Source organism: Leptopilina boulardi, unplaced genomic scaffold, assembly GCF_019393585.1.
Source record: "Leptopilina boulardi isolate dan_hultmark-lab unplaced genomic scaffold, ZJU_Lbou_2.1 LbouV2_333, whole genome shotgun sequence".
Lineage (NCBI taxonomy): Eukaryota > Metazoa > Arthropoda > Insecta > Hymenoptera > Figitidae > Leptopilina > Leptopilina boulardi.
Genome location: NW_026137900.1, coordinates 249,130 through 270,065, shown reverse-complemented (window position 1 = coordinate 270,065; position 20,936 = coordinate 249,130). Strand labels below are relative to the sequence as shown.

The following is a 20,936-nucleotide window of genomic DNA, read 5'->3' as shown; positions in this document are numbered from 1 at the left end:
TCAGTTAAAATACTGTATAGCATATTTAAAATATTCATAAAATTCATGTAATTTGAAAATAAAATAAAAAAACAGTTTTCCGGCAACTGTTTCTTTTTTTTTTTTGTTCAATCATAAAAACGTAAAATTTATTTTATAAAAAAAAAATTAAGCTCCTAAAAGTTGGTCTAGAGCGTTTGTTACTTGTGCAAAAATTTCATCAACCGATCCTTCAGCATTTATCTAAAAATGTTAAAATAGTAATTTTAACAAATAATAATATATGATTAAAATAATTCATTATTATTAGAATGTTGTATTTATATTTACATTTGGTTTTATGGTAAATTTTTTTTATAATTTTTGCAAAAAATAGAAGAAATATGGAGAAACTTACTTGAACAACTTTGGGTTTAAAATGATTGACGATTTCTCCATTTTTTTCATTAAAAATTTCAATCCTCTTTTTTATAGTTTCTGCATTATCGTCGGCTCTCTGTGTAGCGGCAGCTGCTGCACGTCCCATTAATCGTTTCTGAAGAGTTTCATTAGCAACGTCGAAGAAAAAAATTAGGTCAACTGGACACACCTAAGTGACATAAACAAATGAATGATAACAAATTTCAATTACTTTAATTATAATTCCTAATTTTTACTATATTTTAATATTATTATTATTTTTTTTTTTAAATTATAAACATACGTCTTTTTCAAATTGAATTCCTTGATCTTTTTCACGAGGATAACCATCAATTAGAAAACCTTTTACTGAAGGATTTTCTTCTTGTTCTTTGGACATTCGATCCTTTATTAATTGTAGAACAATTTCCTATAATTATAATAAATAATTAACAAATAATTATTTCAGAAAATTTGTTTAAAATTAAATTTAATGAAACTGTTTTTAAAATATTATTATTAATTTAGTATTTTTTTTTTTTTTTTAGAACTTACAGTGGGAACGAAGAGACCTTTCGACATGAGATCCTGTAATTGTGCACCTCTTGAACTTCCACTGGCAACTTCTTCTCGCAAAAGATCACCACTGCTGAGATGAATAAATCCATATTTTTCAATTATTTTATCACATTGAGTTCCCTTTCCACAGCCTGGACCACCGATCACCCACAAGGTTTTCATATTAATTATTGATTTACTTTTGGTATCTTTATTTGAAAACGTAATTGGTTCCCACCAAGTTTTTAATTTGCAATCTGTTACAAATTCCCTTTTATCGATGCAATTATTCTGAAAACAAAAGAAATAAATTAAGTTTTTATAAAATTTATAAAAAAAATTTACTAAAGAAATTGAAATTAAATAAACAAATTAAACTATAATGAATTTTATTTTTGTTAATAAATAATTGAATAAATACAAAATAAGAGAAAAGTGAAATTAAATTTACAAAAAAAGGGAATCATTATTATTTCTGTAAATTTTTAACAATGTTCTCTGTATAACGTAATATTTTCTCACGTCCTTGTCATAGATCAGTCGTCATCAAATATTCTACTCGTCTTTTAATAGCTTAATATTTAGAATATATAGCTGCCTCAGTTATATTTTATTTTCAGCTCACGTAACTTTTTATCTAGGCTCTATTATTCATTAACTATAGAAACAATAAGATGTTTTTTTTTTTTTAATTTCAAAAATATACAATAGAGAATTAAATTTTCTTTTTTAAATAAACAAAACCTAATTAACTATAAATTAAAACAAATTGAAATTTAAAAATAAAAAATATAAATAAAAAAAAGAAGTCAATTTGAAAATTGAATTAAAAATAAAGTATAATTTTTTTTGTACCTGCTATAAATTTTTAAAATTATTTAAAACTCACCAAAAAATTGTTTTTAAAAATCAAAATTATTTCCGTTTATACACAGTTAAACAAAGTTAAATCACACATGTACAGAATGCAAATTCACTTTCAGGAATGCAGCAATAATTCACAAACTGTTATAATTTAGTTAAAATTTAATAATTAAAAAAATATTTATTTAAAATGAATGAAACGCGACCGTTTCTCTGCAATAAAATTTCGAATGAATCGATTCACCATTTGGATACAAGTCCGCGGCAGAAAATTAAACGATTGATAAAACTGCGCAATCGCGTATTATAGTTCAGGGTTAAATTCATGTTAAATTGCGGAAACCAAATCTAGAGCAGATTTTTCCTAAAAAAAAAAAAAAAATCACGATTCTATTCTTTTGCATTTGATTAACAAATTTAAAAAAAAATTAATTTCAATTTAAAGAAATATCCAATTATTTTTATTCATTATAGAAATTATTTTTAATTAATAGCAATAATTATCTATATTTTTATAATAGTCAAACTTAAATCTTTTTAATTTTCACTTAAACTTTATTATAAGTAAAAAAAAAATTAAATAATACATGAATCTTTTTAAATATTTTGTTTATTGTACTTACTTATTTTTATGAAATAAATTAATAACTTTAATTTTCAATTTTGATTTTATTCAAATTTACTCTAATTCAGTTAGTTGTCATTCAAGAAAAACAAATATTTTGTAAATTGTTATAGTATAAACAATCAAAATTTGCTTATATTGATGAATTAAACTTTTTATGAGAAAAGTGTTTTACTTTTTAAGAGAAAATTGTTTTTTCAAATATTTCCTTGTTTTATATTTAGTCAATTCACTTTACCTTTGCTTTTCTATTCTTGTCGCTCACTGTTGTCAATGAATTGGTTTCCCAAAAGATCTTACATAAAAGTAAGAGAACAAGTAGTTGCACATGTATAAGTTGTATAACATTATTATTATTACAATTGTGTTTGCGCCTGATCATGCGCGTTTATAATTATGGCGCCAATTTTGTGAGAAAAAAATAAAAACACGTGAGCACACAGAAATTGTAATTGTATAATCAAGAATAAAATTTAAACTAAACGATTTTCCGTTTTGCTCGATACACAAAAATAAAACACGCATTTCAATGTTACCGGAGCATTAAAAATAAATTTTCCGTTACAAAACATTGCATTACTTTTTTAAAAATAACTCCCTATTTCTGTTGCAAAAAAAAAAAAAAAAACCTTTTTTCTACGTTTATATCCACTGAATATTTGTATATAAAAATATTCATTTTAATTGGAAAATTCATGCATTTAATAATTATTTAATTGATTCGGTATTAAATCTTTTTACAGTTTAAATTTTTGAATCAAATTTTCCCGCGCAAGAATACCAACTGTCAAATGGAGCGGAAAAAACATTACTAGAAAAACTAAATCCCCTGTGTCAAATAACCAAAAATTGTAGTCGGCAATTTTGTGTGTGAACAATAACCGAATAAAAAGTTTTTTAATTAACTTATCAAGTGTTATTTTGTTTAAAAAATCATAAAAATGGTGAGTTTTAATCTTGAAAAAAGATATTTCAATTGTTTATCAAGTATAGTGAAAAATTCTGTTGTTTTTTTTTGAAAATTGACAAATGAATGCTGACAACACGCGGTTACACACCTATATTTTCGTTTTTAATAAATATTATTAGTGTTAATTGGTTAATTAATCATTTGCATTATTCTTATTATAATCAGAATGAAAGAAACATTTTTTAAATATTATTTTATTTACGCACCTGATCTGTTTTTAATATCTCCGATGTATCTTCGACGTTTCCTTAGCCTAACCTTATAAGGACATAAACTTGTATAACACGCTTTCTTCCTAGTGATGAATTATTTTGAAAATTATCCTGAAAGCATTAATTAAAAATCGATTATTAAAAAAAATACTATTTTTTATGTCACACAATTGATTTAAAAATACAGTAAATTAAAAATTTTGATTTGTCCCTGTTTTATATATTAATTTTGAAAATTTTCAACTGTTAAAAAAGAGTAGATTTTCACTTGTTTTTTTTTTATCTGAAATTATAACGTTAAACAAAAAATGTGTTTTTAACCAATAAAAAATAATTGTAAAGAGATTGTTCAAAAAGAAAGATATTTAACGAAAATAAAAATGGGAAGATATATGAAAGTAATTGAATAATTAATAATGAATTTATTTTAATTGTGTGACTAATTGCAAAATATTTCTTTTTTTCAGCAACCACAAATCATTTTATTGAAAGAAGGTACGGATTCGTCGCAAGGCAAACCGCAACTTATTTCAAATATAAATGCATGTCAATTGGTGGCGGATGCTGTTCACACAACTCTAGGTCCTCGTGGTATGGACAAACTTATTGTTGATCAAAATGGAAAAAGTACAATTTCCAATGACGGGGCTACCATTTTAAAGCTATTGGATATCATTCATCCTGCAGCAAAAACTTTAGTCGATATTGCCAAATCACAAGATGCGGAGGCAAGTTTTATTTATTAATTTCAATATTAATTATCTCTACCAATCAGATAATAATCTTTAGAGAAAAGATGAGTATTTTGATGAATAAAAATAAACGTAGAGTAAAAGAATATGAACTTTAGACTAACAATTTCTGTTAAGATTAGAAATTGTTTCACAAATGTTCGTACATTTATTTATACTAGAATTTTGTTTTTTAAATTAATAAAATTTATTTCGCTAATTTATTAAAAAAAAATTTTTGATTTAGATCGGCGATGGCACGACTAGTGTCGTACTTCTTGCGGCTGAATTTTTGAAACAAGTGAAACCATTTATCGAAGAGGGTGTCCATCCAAGAATTATAATTAAGGCCTTTCGTCAAGCAATTGATATGGCAATTGAAAAAATAAAATCACTAAGCATCAAAATTGAGAATTCTGATGTTCCAAAACAAAGATCTCTTCTCGAGGAATGCGCCGCAACAGCTATGAATTCAAAATTAATTCACCAACAGAAAGAATTTTTCAGTCGAATGGTAGTTGATGCTGTTCTTTTGCTTGATGATTTATTACCACTCAATATGATTGGAATCAAGAAGGTAATATTTTTCTTTTTAAATTAATTAATTAGTATTTTTAAAAACAAATTTAAAAATCAGGTTTCCGGCGGAGCCTTAGAAGAATCGCTCCTCGTTGCCGGTGTGGCGTTTAAGAAAACATTCTCCTACGCTGGATTTGAGATGCAACCGAAAAAATATTCTCCCTGTAAAATTGCCTTGCTAAACATTGAATTGGAATTGAAGGCGGAACGCGATAATGCTGAAGTTCGTGTTGATAATGTTACGGAATATCAAAAAATTGTCGACGCCGAATGGCAAATTCTCTATCAAAAATTGGAGAAAATTCATAAAAGTGGAGCCAATGTTGTCTTATCAAAATTGCCAATTGGCGATGTGGCCACTCAATATTTCGCCGATCGAAATATGTTCTGTGCAGGAAGAGTTGCCGATGAAGATCTCAAGAGAACAATGAAAGCCTGCGGTGGAGCAGTGATGACAACTGTTCACGATATCAGTGAAAATGCTCTTGGAAAGTGTGAATCCTTTGAGGAGAAGCAAATCGGTGGAGAAAGGTTTGAATAATAATTAACTAATTCGAAGAGAGGAAAAAAAAGAAAATTACGAAAAATAATTGTTTCTTTTTTCAGATTCAATTTTTTCGCAGGATGTCCTAATGCAAAAACTTGTACTTTTGTATTGAGAGGTGGCGCCGAACAATTTTTGGAGGAAACCGAAAGATCATTACACGATGCTATTATGATTGTCAGACGTATGATAAAAAATGATGCCGTTGTCGCTGGCGGTGGCGCAATTGAAATGGAACTTTCAAAAACTCTTCGAGATTATTCGCGTGTAATTGCAGGAAAGGAACAACTCATTATTGGAGCTATTGCCCGTGCCCTTGAAATTATACCAAGGTATGAAATTCGATATTTTCCCCCTTTTTTTTTTTTAAAGAAAATTGAATATGATTTAGACAATAATTTTATAAATAAATATTCTAGACAACTTTGTGATAACGCTGGCTTTGACGCGACAAATATTCTCAATAAACTCCGACAAAAGCATCATCAGGGAAAATGTTGGTACGGAGTAGATATTGTCAATGAGGACATTGCTGACAATATGGACGCTTGCGTTTGGGAACCAGCGATTGTAAAAATCAATGCATTGACCGCTGCATGTGAAGCCGCTTGTCTTATTCTGTCAGTTGACGAGACAATTAAAAATCCTTCGAGTCAACAACAACAACAGGGTGGAGGTCGTGGAATGGGCAGACCTATGTAATTAAGCTTAGGAAAAAAAAATCGATATACGATTCGAAATTTAAATTAACTTCTCTAAAAAAAATTGCTATTCACAAAAATTTGATTTTGTTTTTGTGAATCATCGAGTAAAATTATTATTATTATTATTATTTTTTTTTTGTTTACAACACTGACATTTTTTTCAAATATGTACCGTTAAGTAAAATACAAAATGCCTTTTTTTACCGAAGACTCATTTTTTCATTGTATTTATATTTCAATAATTCCAAAATTCTCTATAGTAGAATTTTCAATTAAACTAATCGAATAGAAATATATTTTCACGTTTGGTTTAATTTTTTCTTAAGAAGGATTAAATTTAGACGTTTTAATGTGTCATTCACCTAAAATTTTCAACAAAAAAAAAAAAAAATTACGTTTCAAAATCTTCAAACAGGTTCAAAATGGTTGGGGAGAAAAAAAATTGGCTAACTTCACGTGCGGCATGTTTAGATAAAGAGGAACTCTTCCGTATTTCAAAATTAACGCATATTTGTAAAAAATTCCGGTGATATCATACAAATGTTTTTGATTAGAATAATAAAGTGTCGATCCACCTTCTCCTTTCCTAATCAATCATTGAAATTGATGAGGTAAGTCGTTAAAATAATATATGATTATTTTTGAGGTTAGTTGACAATTTATAAAAAAAAAACAGCTGTGGTCTGTGTGTGTATTAAATTCAGCTTCTCTACTTTGAATATAAATAATACTTTGACAAAAATTATTACTTATTCAATTTCTTAATTTTGTGAAATTGGAGGAATTATATATATATGAAATTAATGTAAGTACATAAATTAATTTGTTTACATGACAGCACTTTTATAACCTCACCATCTTGGTTATTTGATAAAAAAAAATATTGTTCATTTTTATAAATACATATATTTTAAAACAATAATAATTTTTTTTTTCATTGCCTATAGGATTCTTCTTATTTGACAACATTTTGCAATTTATATTGATTGAATTTAAACAAAAAAATGACATCGTTTAGTGAAAATATTGACACTTCACTGACGGATTCATCTCCTTGCAAGTAAGAATTTTTGTCAAATTAAAAATTAATGATTCTCAATATTATAAACCATACTTAATTGCAATTATTACATTATTTTGTTAATAAAAAAAATTTTTTCAGACAAATGTCCTCGGAGAAGAAATCCTTTACATCAAAAGACTCATGTCAAGAAAATGTCAAATTTCGGAGTGATAAAATTGAAAAATCACCTAATGATAAAAAGGAATATAGAGGCCTTATATTATCGAATGAAATGAAAGTTTTGTTAATTAGCGATCCAACAACGGATAAAAGTGCTGCAGCACTTGATGTTCAAGTTGGTGAGTAATTTTTTGCATGTATGGAAAAAATTTTTTTTAAAAAAAAAAGAAGAAAAAATATAAACTAAATGATACAAAATTTCCTTTTTTTTAAGGTCATCTAAGTGATCCTAAAGAGATACAAGGATTAGCTCATTTTTGCGAACATATGTTATTCCTAGGAACGAAAAAATATCCCGAACAAAATGAATATCACACTTATCTTTCGCAAAACGGTGGTCACTCAAATGCCTTGACATATCCCGATAATACGTGCTATTATTTTGATATTAATACTGATAATCTTGAGGATGCGTTGGATCGTTTTGCACAATTTTTTCTCGAACCTCTATTTACAGAATCAAATACTGAACGTGAAATGAAAGCAGTTAATTCGGAGCATGAGAAAAATTTGGCAAATGATACATGGCGTTTAAATCAACTTGATAAATCATCGGCAAATTTAAATCATCCTTATTCACAATTTGGTTCTGGTAGTTTAGAGACTCTTGATATTATGCCAAAACAAAAAAATATTGACGTTCGTCAGGAATTACTTAATTTTCACAATAAATGGTATTCCTCAAATATTATGGCACTCAGCGTTCTTGGAAAAGGTTCATTTATGAATTTCATTTTTTATTAAAAAAAAAAAGTTTTCTATAATTTAAAAAAAAAAAAAAATGTTAATGATAATTTCAGAGAGTTTGGACGATTTGGAAAAAATGGTTGTAAAATTGTTCTCTAATATAGAAAATAAAAACATTGATGCTCCCAAATGGACGGAACATCCATTTAGTGAAGAACAATTTCAATGTAAATGGTACGTTGTACCAATCAAGGATGTAAGAAATTTGGGTATAACTTTCTATATTCCGGATTTACAGGAATATTATCGATCTTCTGTAAGTTTATCTATATATTTATAATAATCTAATTTGCCGGAAATGTAAATTAGTTTCTATTTTTCTAGCCTGCGAGTTATTTGTCACATTTATTGGGACACGAAGGAGAAGGATCATTGCTTTCGTTTTTGAAAGCCAAAGGCTGGTGTAATTCATTGGTATCTGGTGGAAAAGCAGGTGCTCGAGGTTTCTGTTTTTTTAACGTCTGCGTCGATCTCACGGAAGAAGGACTCAATCATATTGATGATATTATTAAATTAGTATTCCAATATATTAATATGATTAAAAAAGAGGGACCTTTGGAACGATTATATAATGTAATTATAATATATTTATTTTTTTTGTTATAAATAATATATAAAATAATTAAATTCATAGGAAAATAGAGACATCGCGCAAATGAATTTCCGTTTTAAAGAGAAATCATCACCTTGTAGCTATGTGCATTTTATAGCAAAAACATTGCCAGAGTATCCAATTGAAGAAATATTAACAGCTACATCATTATTTTTTGAATGGAAACCGGATCTTATTGAAATGGTTCTTGGTTATTTAATACCGGAAAATATTCGAGTTCACATAATAGCTCAAGCTTATGAGAATATTACAACGGACGTTGAGCCATGGTATAAGACAAAATATAAAAAAGAAAAAATACCCGCAAATATTATTAAAGAATGGAAAAATGCTGGTTTTAATTCCGATTTGAAATTGCCAGCTAACAATGAATTTATTCCAACAAAATTTGATTTAAAACTTGAGAATTCTGTCGTAAGTTGCATTTTTTCATTGTTATAAATTATAAATTTTAGTTCTACTTTTAAAGTAAATTTAATTTTTAATTTTGTAAAATAATTTAATTATAAAATATGATTAAAATTTTCAGATAGATAAATATCCAAAAATAATTGAAGATACTCCGTTAATGAGAGTATGGTTTAAACAAGATGATGAATATCGTTTACCAAAAGCAAATATAACATTTGACTTTGTCAGGTAATATTTTATTATTAATTTTTTAAATTGAATTTCATTTTAATTTGATTAATTAATTTTCATTTATAGTCCACTCGCTTATATCGATCCAGGAAGTTGCAATAATACCTATATGTTTGTGCAATTATTTCGTGATGCATTAAACGAATATACCTATTCTGCCGAATTGGCTGGTTTAAAATACGAGCTCAATAATAGTAAATATGGAATAAACGTAAGTGATAAATAAAAATTATTTTGCAAAAGTTTCTTTTTTTGAAAACTCATTTTTTTTATATTTTAGCTCTCCATTGGTGGATACGATCATAAACAACTTGTTTTATTGGAAAAAGTAATGGATAAAATGATGAATTTCAAAATTGATGAAAAAAGATTTGAAATCTTGAAAGAAAACGTTAGTAATTACATTTAATTTCTTTATATTAACAAAAACGAAAAATTATTCAATACAATAAATAGGATGTTGATTGAACAAAAAAATTATTTTAATTAATTGATTTTAGTATATCAGAGGTTTAAAAAATTTCGATGCTGAACAACCGTATCAACATGCAGTTTACTATCTCTCAGTATTATTATTGGAACAAGTTTGGGTTACACATGATTTACTAGACGCATGTGCTCGTAAGTTTATATATAATTTATATTCATTAGAATAGTTTGAAAATATTTATATTATAAATTATTATTTAAATTTGTTTCGATTTTTCAGAATTAACGGTTGAAAGCGTACGCGATTTTATACCACAGCTACTTTCGAAAATACATGTAGAAAGTTTGATTCATGGAAATATTACTAAAGATGAAGCACTGAAAATTGCGTCCTTTGTAGAATCAAAATTAACCAGCCCTAATGATTCTAATAATGGAAATATCATACCATTGTTGCCTATGCAATTAGTTCTGTTTCGTGAAGTTAGTTTAGAGCGAGGTACATTTTCCATTTATTTAAACTTGTTAATTTTTTTTTCCATTGTATCATCTATTTTCAATTTTTACCATTAAATTTCAATTTACAGGCTCACATTTTTTGTATGAAACGGAAAATAAATTACACAAACCATCATGCACGGAAATTTACTATCAAACTGGATTACAATCGACTGAATCAAATATGCTTCTTGAATTATTTTCACAAATAATTTCGGAACCTTGTTTCACAGTTTTGAGAACTGATGAACAATTGGGATACATTGTGTGGAGTGGATTGCGAAGAACGAATGGCACCCAAGGTTTAAGATTGATTGTACAAAGCGATAAACATCCTGAATACGTTGAAGAACGAATGGACATATTTATGAAATCGATGCAGGTTTGAAGATAAAAAAAAAAATATTTTTTCAAAAAAAAAAAAAATTCATTTGTGTTTATATAATAAATTTATTTTTGTTTTAAAAATAGGATCATATTAAAAACATGTCAGATGAAGAATTCAACAAACATAAAGAATCACTCGCTGTTAATCGACTCGAAAAGCCAAAGATAATGTCAACATTGTCCTCTATTTTCTGGCATGAAATTTCATCTCAGTTGTACAATTTCGATCGAGTAAATATCGAAGTTGCATATTTGCGAACAATAACGAAGGAACAGATACTTAAATTTTACGAGGTAATTTAATAAATAATTAAAAACAAAAAGTATTCAATTTTTGAATCAAAAGTATAAAGAACGAAAAATCATTTAAAATAAAATTTTAATTTCAGGATTACATAAACGATAATTCACAGTTTAGACAAAAATTATCGGTTCATGTTATTTCAATGGCAGAAGGTGGCAGTGGATTGCAAGAGGAAACTGGAGCAACAAAGAAAAATGAAGATCAACAACCAATTCGAATTACTGATATTGTTGCTTTCAAAGCAAATCATTCGCTATATCCACTTGCGCAACCATTTGACAATATTCCAAGAAAAGGGACACGATCGAAATTATAAAGTTTTTTTTAATGCAAGTATTCTAAAAAAAAAACTAAATTAGCAGCATTTACAAAAATTAATCAATTTTTAACGAGATTTTTCAATATCTTTTTAGATTTATATTTGCACGAAATCGTTTATATTTTCCCGATTTTTTTTACACGAACAAAAATTACATATTGCGGTTCAATTTTTTTAAAATTTTTATTTAAGTAAAACAAAAATCTTGTTGAGATGAAAAGAAACATGTTATTTTTTTTAATTTCTCAATTGCAGGATAAAAAATTTTTTCATAATTTATGCATAATATTAACATAATTATTTTAAATAGCAAAATGTTAGTAATTCCCTAGTTTTTATTAAAAAATTAAATTCAATTTAATACTAAATTGTAAACAATTATTTTTTTCTTAATCAAATTATTTTTTTAGAGAAATGAATTAATTTGCAATATTTTTCTTGCACTTATATATTATTGCTATATTTAATTTGAAATTGTATACAATGAAAATGAATTTTTGCAATTTTTTTTTTTAAAATGTATTTATTGATTACCTAAAGAAATGTTAATTTTTAAATAGCTACTTGTTTTTGTTTTAAATGAAAAATCTCTTCTTTTTTCTTAAAAAATAATTTTTAAAAAAGAGAATAGAATAAATCATAGATAAATGAAAATATTATGTCAAAGATTAGTATTCGAGTTATTTTAAAAAAGATTTTTTCTCACAAAATATTATAAAAGAAAAATAAGTGACACAAGGATGGAGAAGAAAAATTTCAAGGAGACAAAATTTTTTAAATAAAATATGTACAAAATTAATATTTTTCATTTTATCATTTTAAAAACAGGAAAAAAATGTCTCACTTTTTTGTGACTGAATAAAGAAAAATCATAAGGAAATATTTTTTTGCAAAAACCAATGAAAGAAACGACAGGTATAAATTTCGACAATGTTATCTCTTAAAAAACAGGGAAAACAATGTAAAAAAAAAGAAATAAATAAAATTGGTCGCAATGTTTGTTTTTTGAAATTAAATTTTACATTATGTGTGATTTAATAAATTTTTCATATTTGAATCAAATGAGAAAAATTTTTATTTAAATAACAATTTGCAATTTATTTATTATTAAAATAATATTAAATTAAAAATGTTTAGATGAAATTCACTGGAAAACGCAAATTCTCAAAATATGCATAAAAAATAAAAAACTTTACAATCTTCATAGATATAAGTCTATTTAAATACAACTCTGTATAATCTTTTTTTTCTACTCTTAAAAAAATTCTAATAATTTATTTTTTCAATTTATTTACTGATTGATTATGAATCTGATTACATAGAAATTTATGTCTCAGAATCTATCAAAATTAAAAATTAATCATCCGGAAAAAATACAATTGGTACCTTTCGAGAAGATTAATGTGATGTTGAAGATTTAATTCTTCGAAAATAGTAACTTTTGTATCCTATTTCTTTAGTGACTAGATAAATTCTCTTTAAGAAAATTTTTCATTATTATTATTATTATTATTATTATTATTATTATTATTCACAAAAAATAATTAATTAATTTTCAGAAAAAATCGAAATTTCTAAAATAGAGGAAGAAAATTATGGACCAAAAAAAAAGTCTCTTGGAGAATTGTAATATTTTTTTAATTATTTAATTTTGATAATATTATTTATCAATTTTCATTCTTTACAGGAAAGTTGACAATTTGTTCTTTAAATAAAAATAAAACGAGATTTAATTGCAGGAAAAAAAACAAGAGAGCAATAAAAAAAAATGATCCAGGATGATCACATTCCTATATAGATCTCTGTGTGGAAGGAGAATTAATCATATAGTTAAAACGAGTCAAGTACTTATATATAAAACATGAAACTCCAAGATTGGACAATCATATACTTCAGAGTTTTTGTTAAGTTCACCTCGCGCGCACAGGTTTGTTATTTTTTATTTTTCACATACAATTTGAAAAAAAGAATGTTTATTGATTTTATTTATAGATTTTCAATTACTCTTCAAATGTATTTCAAATAATTTTTTTTTCTAAACAAAAATTTTAATTTAAAAGTAACTTTTATTTATTTCTAAATAAATATAATGGTAATAATAATAGTAATAATAATAATAATAATAATAATAATAATAATAATAATAATAATAATAATAATAATAATAATAATAATAATAATAATAATGATAAATAGGTATAAAATACTAATAAATACAAACTAAAAATTAAATAATATTAAAATATTAATTATTTAATTAAAAAAAATTTTTGTTTTGTTCAAACAATAATTTTTAACAGATTAAATTATTTTATAGTTAGGTAATTATGATATTAATAATTAAATAATATTAACTATTGGTTTTTATGAAATTTCGTAAATTAATTTTCCACTTAGGAATATTTTTAATTTTAATAATATCCTTTTTTTTGCTCATTTAATTTCTATGAAGATGAGTTTTCCAGATTGTTATCTAGGTACATTGTAGATTTGTTTAATTCATTAGGTATTAAAAAAAACTATTGTATATGAGATAAAAAAAATTTTCGTAACGACTTTACTGTATTTTATATAGAAATATTCAATCTTTGATCATTATACTCAACATTACTTGCACACAAGGTGAAGGACAAATATTATAGAAATCAAGTTTATGCGATAATTATAAACACGGAGTAATTAAAAAAGAAAATTACAAAATTATTCATCTGTTTGTAAATTTTAGTATTTCAATAAATTTAATAATTATTTTATTTATATCGTCTTTAACTTGAACTTTGGAAGTAAATGGATAAAAAATGTACTACTATTAAAAATATTAAATTTTATCCAATTTATAAAGATATTTACGATAATCTTTCGAACTGTTATTAACATTTTATTTGTTGCTAAATGCACTAATAATTAATTTGTCTTTAACTATTTTATTTATAAAAATTAATATTGAATAATTCAAAGAAATTAAAAAATTTAATTAACATATAAAATTATTACTAATTTTAATTTTTAATATTGAACGTTATTTTTTTTTCTAAATATACATAATTATAATTTAATAATTTTTTCGATTTTAAAATTTCTTTTATAAATTTATTTCTTCGTTACTAATAGTAAAGAAAAAATTATTATTTACAAATTTGTAAATTTTAAAAAATAAATTCAATTTTTTTTTTTATATATTCTTGTACGAAAATATAAACGCGAGAAGAATGACGAATTTTGTATTATAGCAAGACATTGTTCGCCATAAATGTCGCGTTTGTCAAGTAACAGAATTTAAATTTTGCTTGTGATGACGCCATCAGAGATTTTTTTTTTTTTAATAAAAAAAACAAAAATGAAATATTGATATATCTCAGTATGGGATTTATGATATTGCCGTGTGGCTAACAATGAAGGCATGATTTTTACCTTTTTGAAACACGATAAATAAAAAGATTGAAGATGAGATGAAATTAATGATGATGATGATTCTTTTATGTTATTTTCATTAGAGAATTTGAGAGAAGTGAAATCATGACAAGCAAAATAATCTTCACACTTGTCATCACGATTACAGCAATGGTTTCCTTAAGTACCACAAATAGGCCCCCATATATTCAGTGTCAAAGTAGTGAAGAATGCCCCCCAGGATCTTGTTGTACATTGCGTAAGTTACTATTTAATTGTGTTTTTATTTTCATTTAGAAATTAGAGATAAAATATTACGACTAATTTTATATTTTAAATAAATACAAAAGCATGTATTTATTTTTCACGATTAATTTAATATCTAATTTATTAATTAATTTAAATAAATATTGTTATTATAGTATTATTTATAATTACATACCTCTAATTATATTGTTGTAGAACCAAATAGATATAGTTTTCCACAATGCAGTCCCATGATTAAAGAAGATGAAGTTTGTAAACCAACGGATAATATTCTCAATACAACATTAAGTTATCCAGACGGAAGTCAAGTAGAAATATGGAATGTTTATTATATTATGTGTCCTTGTGCTGGTGGATTATTCTGTGATCGAAGATCAAATGGAAAATGCAAAAGTATACGTAGCAACGAAGTCTGAAACAATATAATTTCATCAGGATAAATATTCGTATTTTTTTATGTATATAGGTACTTAAATTTGTTTCCAAAGTTTTAAATATAAGATTATATAAATAAATTACTATTATTATTGATTCAATGCAGTTTTTTTTACTGTATATTTATATTTACCTGGGATCAATTACCTTTTGTTTCTTGATTTGAAATCTTTGAAATTTTCCGCCGACTTTTTTTTTAGGCAAAAAACATAACCTCAAACATTTGACATTTGCACGACATTTGGTCTTTTAACACTTTTACAGATTTTAATAGCAATAAAATGATTAACATTATTTAAAAGGTGAATTTTTAATTTACAGCACTGTATTTGTGTTAATATAAACAGACTTTAGACAAATATATAATGGAATTAAAAACACTTTTTAATTTTCACAATAACTTTTTCCCCCGCATTTTTAGAAACTTACTTCACTTTTTACCCACTAGAGGTCATCCAGTTTGGCGGTAATATTCAAACATTTTATAAATTGTTTATTTAAAAAAAAGAATGTTTAAAAGTACAACTATAATTTTTATTTAATATGTAATTAATATTAAAACTATTATTTTTTGTCTTAATATTATTGTATTTAAATTTAATTCCAGAAAACTAAAGAAAAAGTGAAAAATATATGATTTTTGAAAATTAAATTTTAAGAAAATAACCTAATAAAAAATACAACAATAAATTGTCAAAATAGTTAAAAATAATTTTTCTAAAATGAAAATAACAATTTTCTCACACTGGTGATACTTTATATGGGCAATACTTGAAGAAGATGTAACGTTAAAATATCATGCTTCCAGTAATTTGAGAACATTTGGGAAATCCATGGATAATTCATGAGTGTGTCAATGGGTGGGAAAAAGAAACGTTTACATAAGTTTATGTAGTGTTAATTTAGTGTTTTCTTTATGAATTGTGCTTATTTTCATGTGTTATGTGGTTCTAGAGAAGAAAAGAAAATGAGTGTTCAAGATTCAATAGAAGAGTTGACAGAAATTTGCATGAATCTTCGTCACACTATTAGATCTGTTGATCAAAAAGAAAAGGAAACTATTGTTTTAAAACATATCAAGGAGTTTGCTGACACTGGTATTCGTATTTGTGACTTTCAAAAAGGTAAACTTTCTAAATTCATATCTTAACTTGCCTCCCTTTGAGAAAAGTTATTTATATATTTTCATTATTTGGCACGTCAATGACGCAGCAGCACACGCCTTTTTTATAGGTTAGAAACTTAGCCTGATTTGTTGATTTTATTTATGCGCGATAAAAGACGCATAGATTTTTTATATTTTATTTGTTTTAAAAATCTACAAAGTCTCAGAGTTACAGGTAAATTAATAAATTTTGATAAAATAATAAATTTTTGTACTATTATTGTTATGTATATATTTATTTTATTATTAAAAATTGCAAGCATTGTTGTTTTGTTTACATTCGCATTTTGTTTGTTTTCTTTTTTGCAAAAAAGTAAACAATTGCGATTTTATTGTTAAGTTTTTGTCAAAAAAATAATCATGGTGATATTTTTTATTTTCATTGAATCGTAGGCATAATTCTTCTCTCAGCTTTTGACAATGACTTCAATTTTGGATAATGAAAAACAAACAAGTTTCGAAATTGAACCTTCACTTAAATTACGTTTATCAGGAGATTCTTTGAATAATTCTCTCACAGAGGAACATATAATTAAAGATGAAACTTTTAAATCAAGTTTAAAAACAAATAATAAGAAGAATGACAATTCTTTTGAAAATTTATCTTCAAAATCAAGGCAAGAAGAAGAAATTGAAAAAGAAAAAAGAAATGTTAATGTTGAAGAAGTAAAAAGTGATTTAAAGGAAATAAAAAGTGACATTAATTTAAAAGAAATAAATAATGTTGCTAAAAAAGAGGGTATTACATTTAATTTATCTTCAAAAGATGAAGAGGAAAATCTTTTGAATGAAAAAGAGAAGGATGCATATTTAAAACTTTTGTTACTTGAAGAAGAATTAGATGAGGAGCTTTCGAAATTAAGAACCGAATTAGATTCTGTTCCATCGAAACAAACAACAATGAATTATCTCCATGAGTATAATAATATTAAAGATGCAGCTCAGGTTGTTTTGGGTGCTTTAGCAACAATGCGAGAAGTTACAATTGCAAGTTTACACAAAGAATATAATTTACCAACTGCAGACGAATGAATCTACATTCTCATAAAGTTGACTTTAATTTAAATTGTGTTACATTTTTCATTAACTCATAAACTTATCTCTCTATATTGTTATTTTATACCGAAAATGTTTATTATAAAGAGAAAAATATAATTTTTCTCCTTTAATTATTTTCTTACCTTTTTCATTTGTCTTTAAAATATTTTTTCATTATATATTCTATTCATTTTCTTTATAAGTTTTTTTTTTTCGTTTTAGTCATTTAGTTTATACCTTTTTTTTGGTTTTATAAAATATTTTTATTATAACTGCGTGTTATCTTAAATATAAGAACTGTAACTCTAATAACAAAAGACTGTTATACTAAATAAAATTTAAATAAAAACAGATGTTTTAAATACGAAATATATATATTTATTTTAAGAATTTAAGATTTAGTTGTAATACTATGAAGTATAAGAAAATAATTTTTCAAAAAGGGAGAGCAAAAATTATACTAGTACAATTGATATTATATGCTAGAAATAATACAGGTATTTAAAATTAATTTTAATGCAATTCTTTTAAAATAATTTTTAAATATTTTTTCAAAAATTAAGATTGATTTTTGTTTTAATTTGTATTTTTTTTTTTAATAGGCCTGGAATGGTGCAATGTCTCGGAAGAAATATCGGTAGTCAAACATCTCACTGGCAAGATTACGATTCTGGATTTTTTCACATATTGTTGTATCAATTGTATGCACATTCTACCGGATTTGGATGCCCTTGAAAAAAAGTATTCTATCGAAGATGGACTTGCAGTTGTTAGTATTTTTTTTTTGTTTAATAATATTTTTTCTTCTTATTTGAAAATTTAATTATTTAAAAAAAAAATTACAGATTGGAGTTCATAGCGCAAAATTTGCTAACGAGAGGGATTCGGAGAAAATTTTATCAGCCGTGCAACGATATAACATAGCGCATCCAGTTGTAAATGATAGTAAATTGTCTATGTGGCGCGATATTGGAATATCTTGCTGGCCAAGTCTTGTTATTTTAGGTAAATTTATCCATTTAAAAAAAATATTAATTAAGATAAAAAATTTTATATTTTGTTCGATTTTTAGTATTTCTAGAATAAATAATTTTTTTACAGGACCAAAATTGCAGCCATTATTCGTTTTAGTCGGAGAAGGACACAGGGAATTATTATTTCTTTATGTGCGAGTTGCTCTTGATTATTTTAATTCTTTAAATCAAATTTCAAATCATACGTTGCCTTTAAATTCCGTCCAACATTTATTACCGGCCTCCAGAGGAAATTTACTCTTCCCTGGGAAAATAAATATATTTGAAAGTCAAAATGGTGAAAAACTAGTTATTTCCGATACGGGAAATAATCGAATTTTAATTATGAATGAAATGGGAAAAGTGGAAATTGTAATTGGTGGTTGTGCTCCAGGTTTTGAGGATGGTAGTTTTGAAAAAGCAAGATTCAATGCACCGCAGGGTGTTTGTACTCTTGAAAATTGTATTTTCGTCGCTGATAATGAAAATCATGCCATACGAAAGGTAAAATATATTAATTTTCACAAATATATTTTTTAAAGAATTTTTTTTTATTCCTCGTTAATTTTAATTAATTTAAATTACAGATAGATTTAGTGGGGAAAAATGTTATCACTATAGCTGGAAATGGAATTCAAGGACACGATTATTCAGGAGGAAAAAGTGGAAAAGATCAACTTCTTTCTTCACCTTGGGATGTGGCAATTTATCAACATAATCAAGCTGAGCGCAGCGTTCCTGTACTGATGATCGCTATTGCTGGTATTCATCAAATTTGGGCTCTTTTCTTAGAGGATACAATTTGGTGGAAGAAAAAGTATGTTTTCTAAATTTTATACTTTAACTTAAAAAATATGTAAATTAATAAAAATGATATATATTTTATTTGTAATTTTAGGAATTACAAGGCCGGAACTTGTGTGGCAATTGTAGGAAGTGGAAGAGAAGAAAATCGAAATAATTCCTATCCCCATACAGCGAATTTGGCACAACCTTCGGGTCTTGCAATTTCACAGGAACTCAGGTCTGTTTTCTTCGCTGACAGTGAAAGCAGTGCAATTAGAAGAGTTCATCTTGATGATGGAAAAGTCTCTGCTGTCTGTGGAGCCGATAAAAATCCATCGGTAAGTAAAAAAAAATTTTTTATTAGTTTAGAAAATGAAAAATTATCTTTAAACGAAAAATTAATTAATATTACGAATCGATTTTTATATTATTTTCATAGAATTTGCATTGTTTTGGTGATATTGATGGAAAACAATATTCAGCAAAATTGCAGCATCCACTTGGAGTTGTTTGGGATTCTTCCCGGGAAATGATTTATATTGCCGATACCTATAATCATAAAATTAAGAAAGTAGATCCAGATGGAAATTGTACAACTTTGTATGGTGCAGAAAAACCAACAATCAATCATAAGGTTTTTTAAAATACGTATTTTACATTTTTTTAAAATTAATTTTCATTTAAAAAAGGCGTAATATTCAATTTTTAAAAAAGACTGTTAGGTCATATAAAAAATCAAATAAATGTTGATATTTTTTAGTTCAATGAACCCAGTGGATTAGCATTAAATAATGCAAAGAAAATTCTTTACATTGCCGACACTAATAATCATTGCATTAAATCAATTGATATCGAAACTGAAAAAATCGATGTGGTAAGTTGTTTAAAATAAAATTTTGTTTGTTTGTTTAAGAAATTTAATTTTTAATTTGTTTACAGCTCTCCATTGTTATGCCAGAAGAAAAATGTAAAGTAGATAAAAAATTTGAATTTGAAACAACAATTGGTTCGAATGATGGTCAATTGAATATTTCATTTAAATTTGTTTTCGAATCAGATTTAAAATTAAACACCGAAGCTCCTCAACGATGGTCTTTATCACAAATTCCATCATCTTGGAGTGCATTAAATTTAAATGGTACTCTCGAAAATCCCATTCACGTGCAATATTCCCAGGGAAAGGAAAAACAAGAAATTTCCATTTTCCTCAATATTGTCGCTTGTAAAACAACTGAATGCATACCAATGAAAATTATGATACTATATCATGTGCATCGAGATGAAAATCAATCTTCAAATAATTGCGATAAGAAAATTGTTGATATTTTACATTTATAGTAAAGACATTTTTATTAGGGGAAATCATTTAAATTTCACAAAAGTAGAATTCATTAATTTTCATATCAATTTAAATAATTAGTAATCTTTTATCCATGTTTACATCTTTATCGATGTATTTGTTTTTTTTTTTACTATTTATATAAATAAAAAAAAC

General features: G+C 25.5%; 4 protein-coding genes across 9 annotated transcripts; 3 read left to right on the top strand and 1 right to left on the bottom strand.

Annotated features, from left to right (window-relative positions):
* Positions 1–138: 138 nt before the first annotated feature.
* Positions 139–15,869, bottom strand: LOC127285470 (adenylate kinase isoenzyme 1). Of its 4 annotated transcripts, none has more exons than XM_051311503.1 (7): positions 15,573–15,869; positions 15,180–15,416; positions 3,602–3,718; positions 934–1,227; positions 683–808; positions 377–568; positions 139–222 (listed from the first exon to the last, which is right to left on the bottom strand). In XM_051311503.1, the coding sequence occupies exons 4-7, from the start codon at positions 1,117–1,119 to the stop codon at positions 148–150; spliced, it is 579 nt and encodes a 192-aa protein (XP_051167460.1). In that variant the 5' UTR covers positions 1,120–1,227; positions 3,602–3,718; positions 15,180–15,416; positions 15,573–15,869; the 3' UTR covers positions 139–147. The 4 variants fall into 4 exon arrangements, with proteins under 4 accessions (XP_051167460.1, XP_051167459.1, XP_051167458.1 ...); XM_051311502.1 differs by having other exon boundaries at positions 15,587–15,869; XM_051311501.1 differs by lacking the exons at positions 3,602–3,718; positions 15,180–15,416; positions 15,573–15,869 and adding an exon at positions 2,664–2,828.
* Positions 3,251–6,373, top strand: LOC127285457 (T-complex protein 1 subunit eta). The gene is made up of 6 exons (XM_051311483.1): positions 3,251–3,369; positions 4,075–4,335; positions 4,586–4,915; positions 4,976–5,448; positions 5,524–5,793; positions 5,881–6,373. The coding sequence occupies exons 1-6, from the start codon at positions 3,367–3,369 to the stop codon at positions 6,161–6,163; spliced, it is 1,620 nt and encodes a 539-aa protein (XP_051167440.1). The 5' UTR covers positions 3,251–3,366; the 3' UTR covers positions 6,164–6,373.
* Positions 6,508–14,890, top strand: LOC127285452 (insulin-degrading enzyme). Of its 3 annotated transcripts, none has more exons than XM_051311476.1 (16): positions 6,508–6,776; positions 7,113–7,225; positions 7,328–7,527; positions 7,623–8,123; positions 8,209–8,411; positions 8,480–8,728; positions 8,790–9,182; positions 9,298–9,407; positions 9,477–9,621; positions 9,691–9,801; positions 9,911–10,031; positions 10,120–10,338; positions 10,427–10,719; positions 10,809–11,018; positions 11,114–13,274; positions 14,842–14,890. In XM_051311476.1, exons 2-15 carry the CDS (start codon positions 7,170–7,172, stop codon positions 11,342–11,344), a joined length of 3,042 nt encoding a protein of 1,013 aa, XP_051167433.1. In that variant the 5' UTR covers positions 6,508–6,776; positions 7,113–7,169; the 3' UTR covers positions 11,345–13,274; positions 14,842–14,890. The 3 variants fall into 3 exon arrangements, with proteins under 3 accessions (XP_051167433.1, XP_051167432.1, XP_051167434.1); XM_051311477.1 differs by lacking the exon at positions 6,508–6,776 and adding an exon at positions 6,809–6,970; XM_051311475.1 differs by lacking the exon at positions 7,113–7,225.
* Positions 15,870–16,118: 249 nt separating the features above from the next.
* Positions 16,119–20,907, top strand: LOC127285454 (NHL repeat-containing protein 2). Its single transcript, XM_051311479.1, has 9 exons — positions 16,119–16,563; positions 18,245–18,411; positions 18,488–18,647; positions 18,744–19,159; positions 19,243–19,472; positions 19,554–19,779; positions 19,881–20,075; positions 20,202–20,315; positions 20,381–20,907. Exons 1-9 carry the CDS (start codon positions 16,356–16,358, stop codon positions 20,777–20,779), a joined length of 2,115 nt encoding a protein of 704 aa, XP_051167436.1. The 5' UTR covers positions 16,119–16,355; the 3' UTR covers positions 20,780–20,907.
* The last annotated feature ends 29 nt before the right edge of the window (positions 20,908–20,936 follow it).

Coding starts and splice junctions, on each gene's coding strand:
- LOC127285470 (XM_051311501.1), bottom strand. CDS start 2,807: ATGATCAGGCGCAAACACAATTGTAATAATAATAATGTTATACAACTT. Junction 569..682: donor GAATTCAATTTGAAAAAGAC/GTATGTTTATAA, acceptor TATGTCACTTAG/GTGTGTCCAGTTGACCTAAT. Junction 223..376: donor TTAAACCCAAAGTTGTTCAA/GTAAGTTTCTCC, acceptor TAACATTTTTAG/ATAAATGCTGAAGGATCGGT.
- LOC127285457 (XM_051311483.1), top strand. Junction 4,336..4,585: donor CCAAATCACAAGATGCGGAG/GCAAGTTTTATT, acceptor TTTTTGATTTAG/ATCGGCGATGGCACGACTAG. Junction 5,449..5,523: donor AAGCAAATCGGTGGAGAAAG/GTTTGAATAATA, acceptor TTCTTTTTTCAG/ATTCAATTTTTTCGCAGGAT.
- LOC127285454 (XM_051311479.1), top strand. CDS start 16,356: ATGAATTGTGCTTATTTTCATGTGTTATGTGGTTCTAGAGAAGAAAAG. Junction 19,473..19,553: donor ACAATTTGGTGGAAGAAAAA/GTATGTTTTCTA, acceptor TTGTAATTTTAG/GAATTACAAGGCCGGAACTT. Junction 20,316..20,380: donor AAACTGAAAAAATCGATGTG/GTAAGTTGTTTA, acceptor ATTTGTTTACAG/CTCTCCATTGTTATGCCAGA.
- LOC127285452 (XM_051311475.1), top strand. CDS start 6,706: ATGTTTTTGATTAGAATAATAAAGTGTCGATCCACCTTCTCCTTTCCT. Junction 8,729..8,789: donor CTTTGGAACGATTATATAAT/GTAATTATAATA, acceptor TTAAATTCATAG/GAAAATAGAGACATCGCGCA. Junction 10,339..10,426: donor TGAAGTTAGTTTAGAGCGAG/GTACATTTTCCA, acceptor TTCAATTTACAG/GCTCACATTTTTTGTATGAA.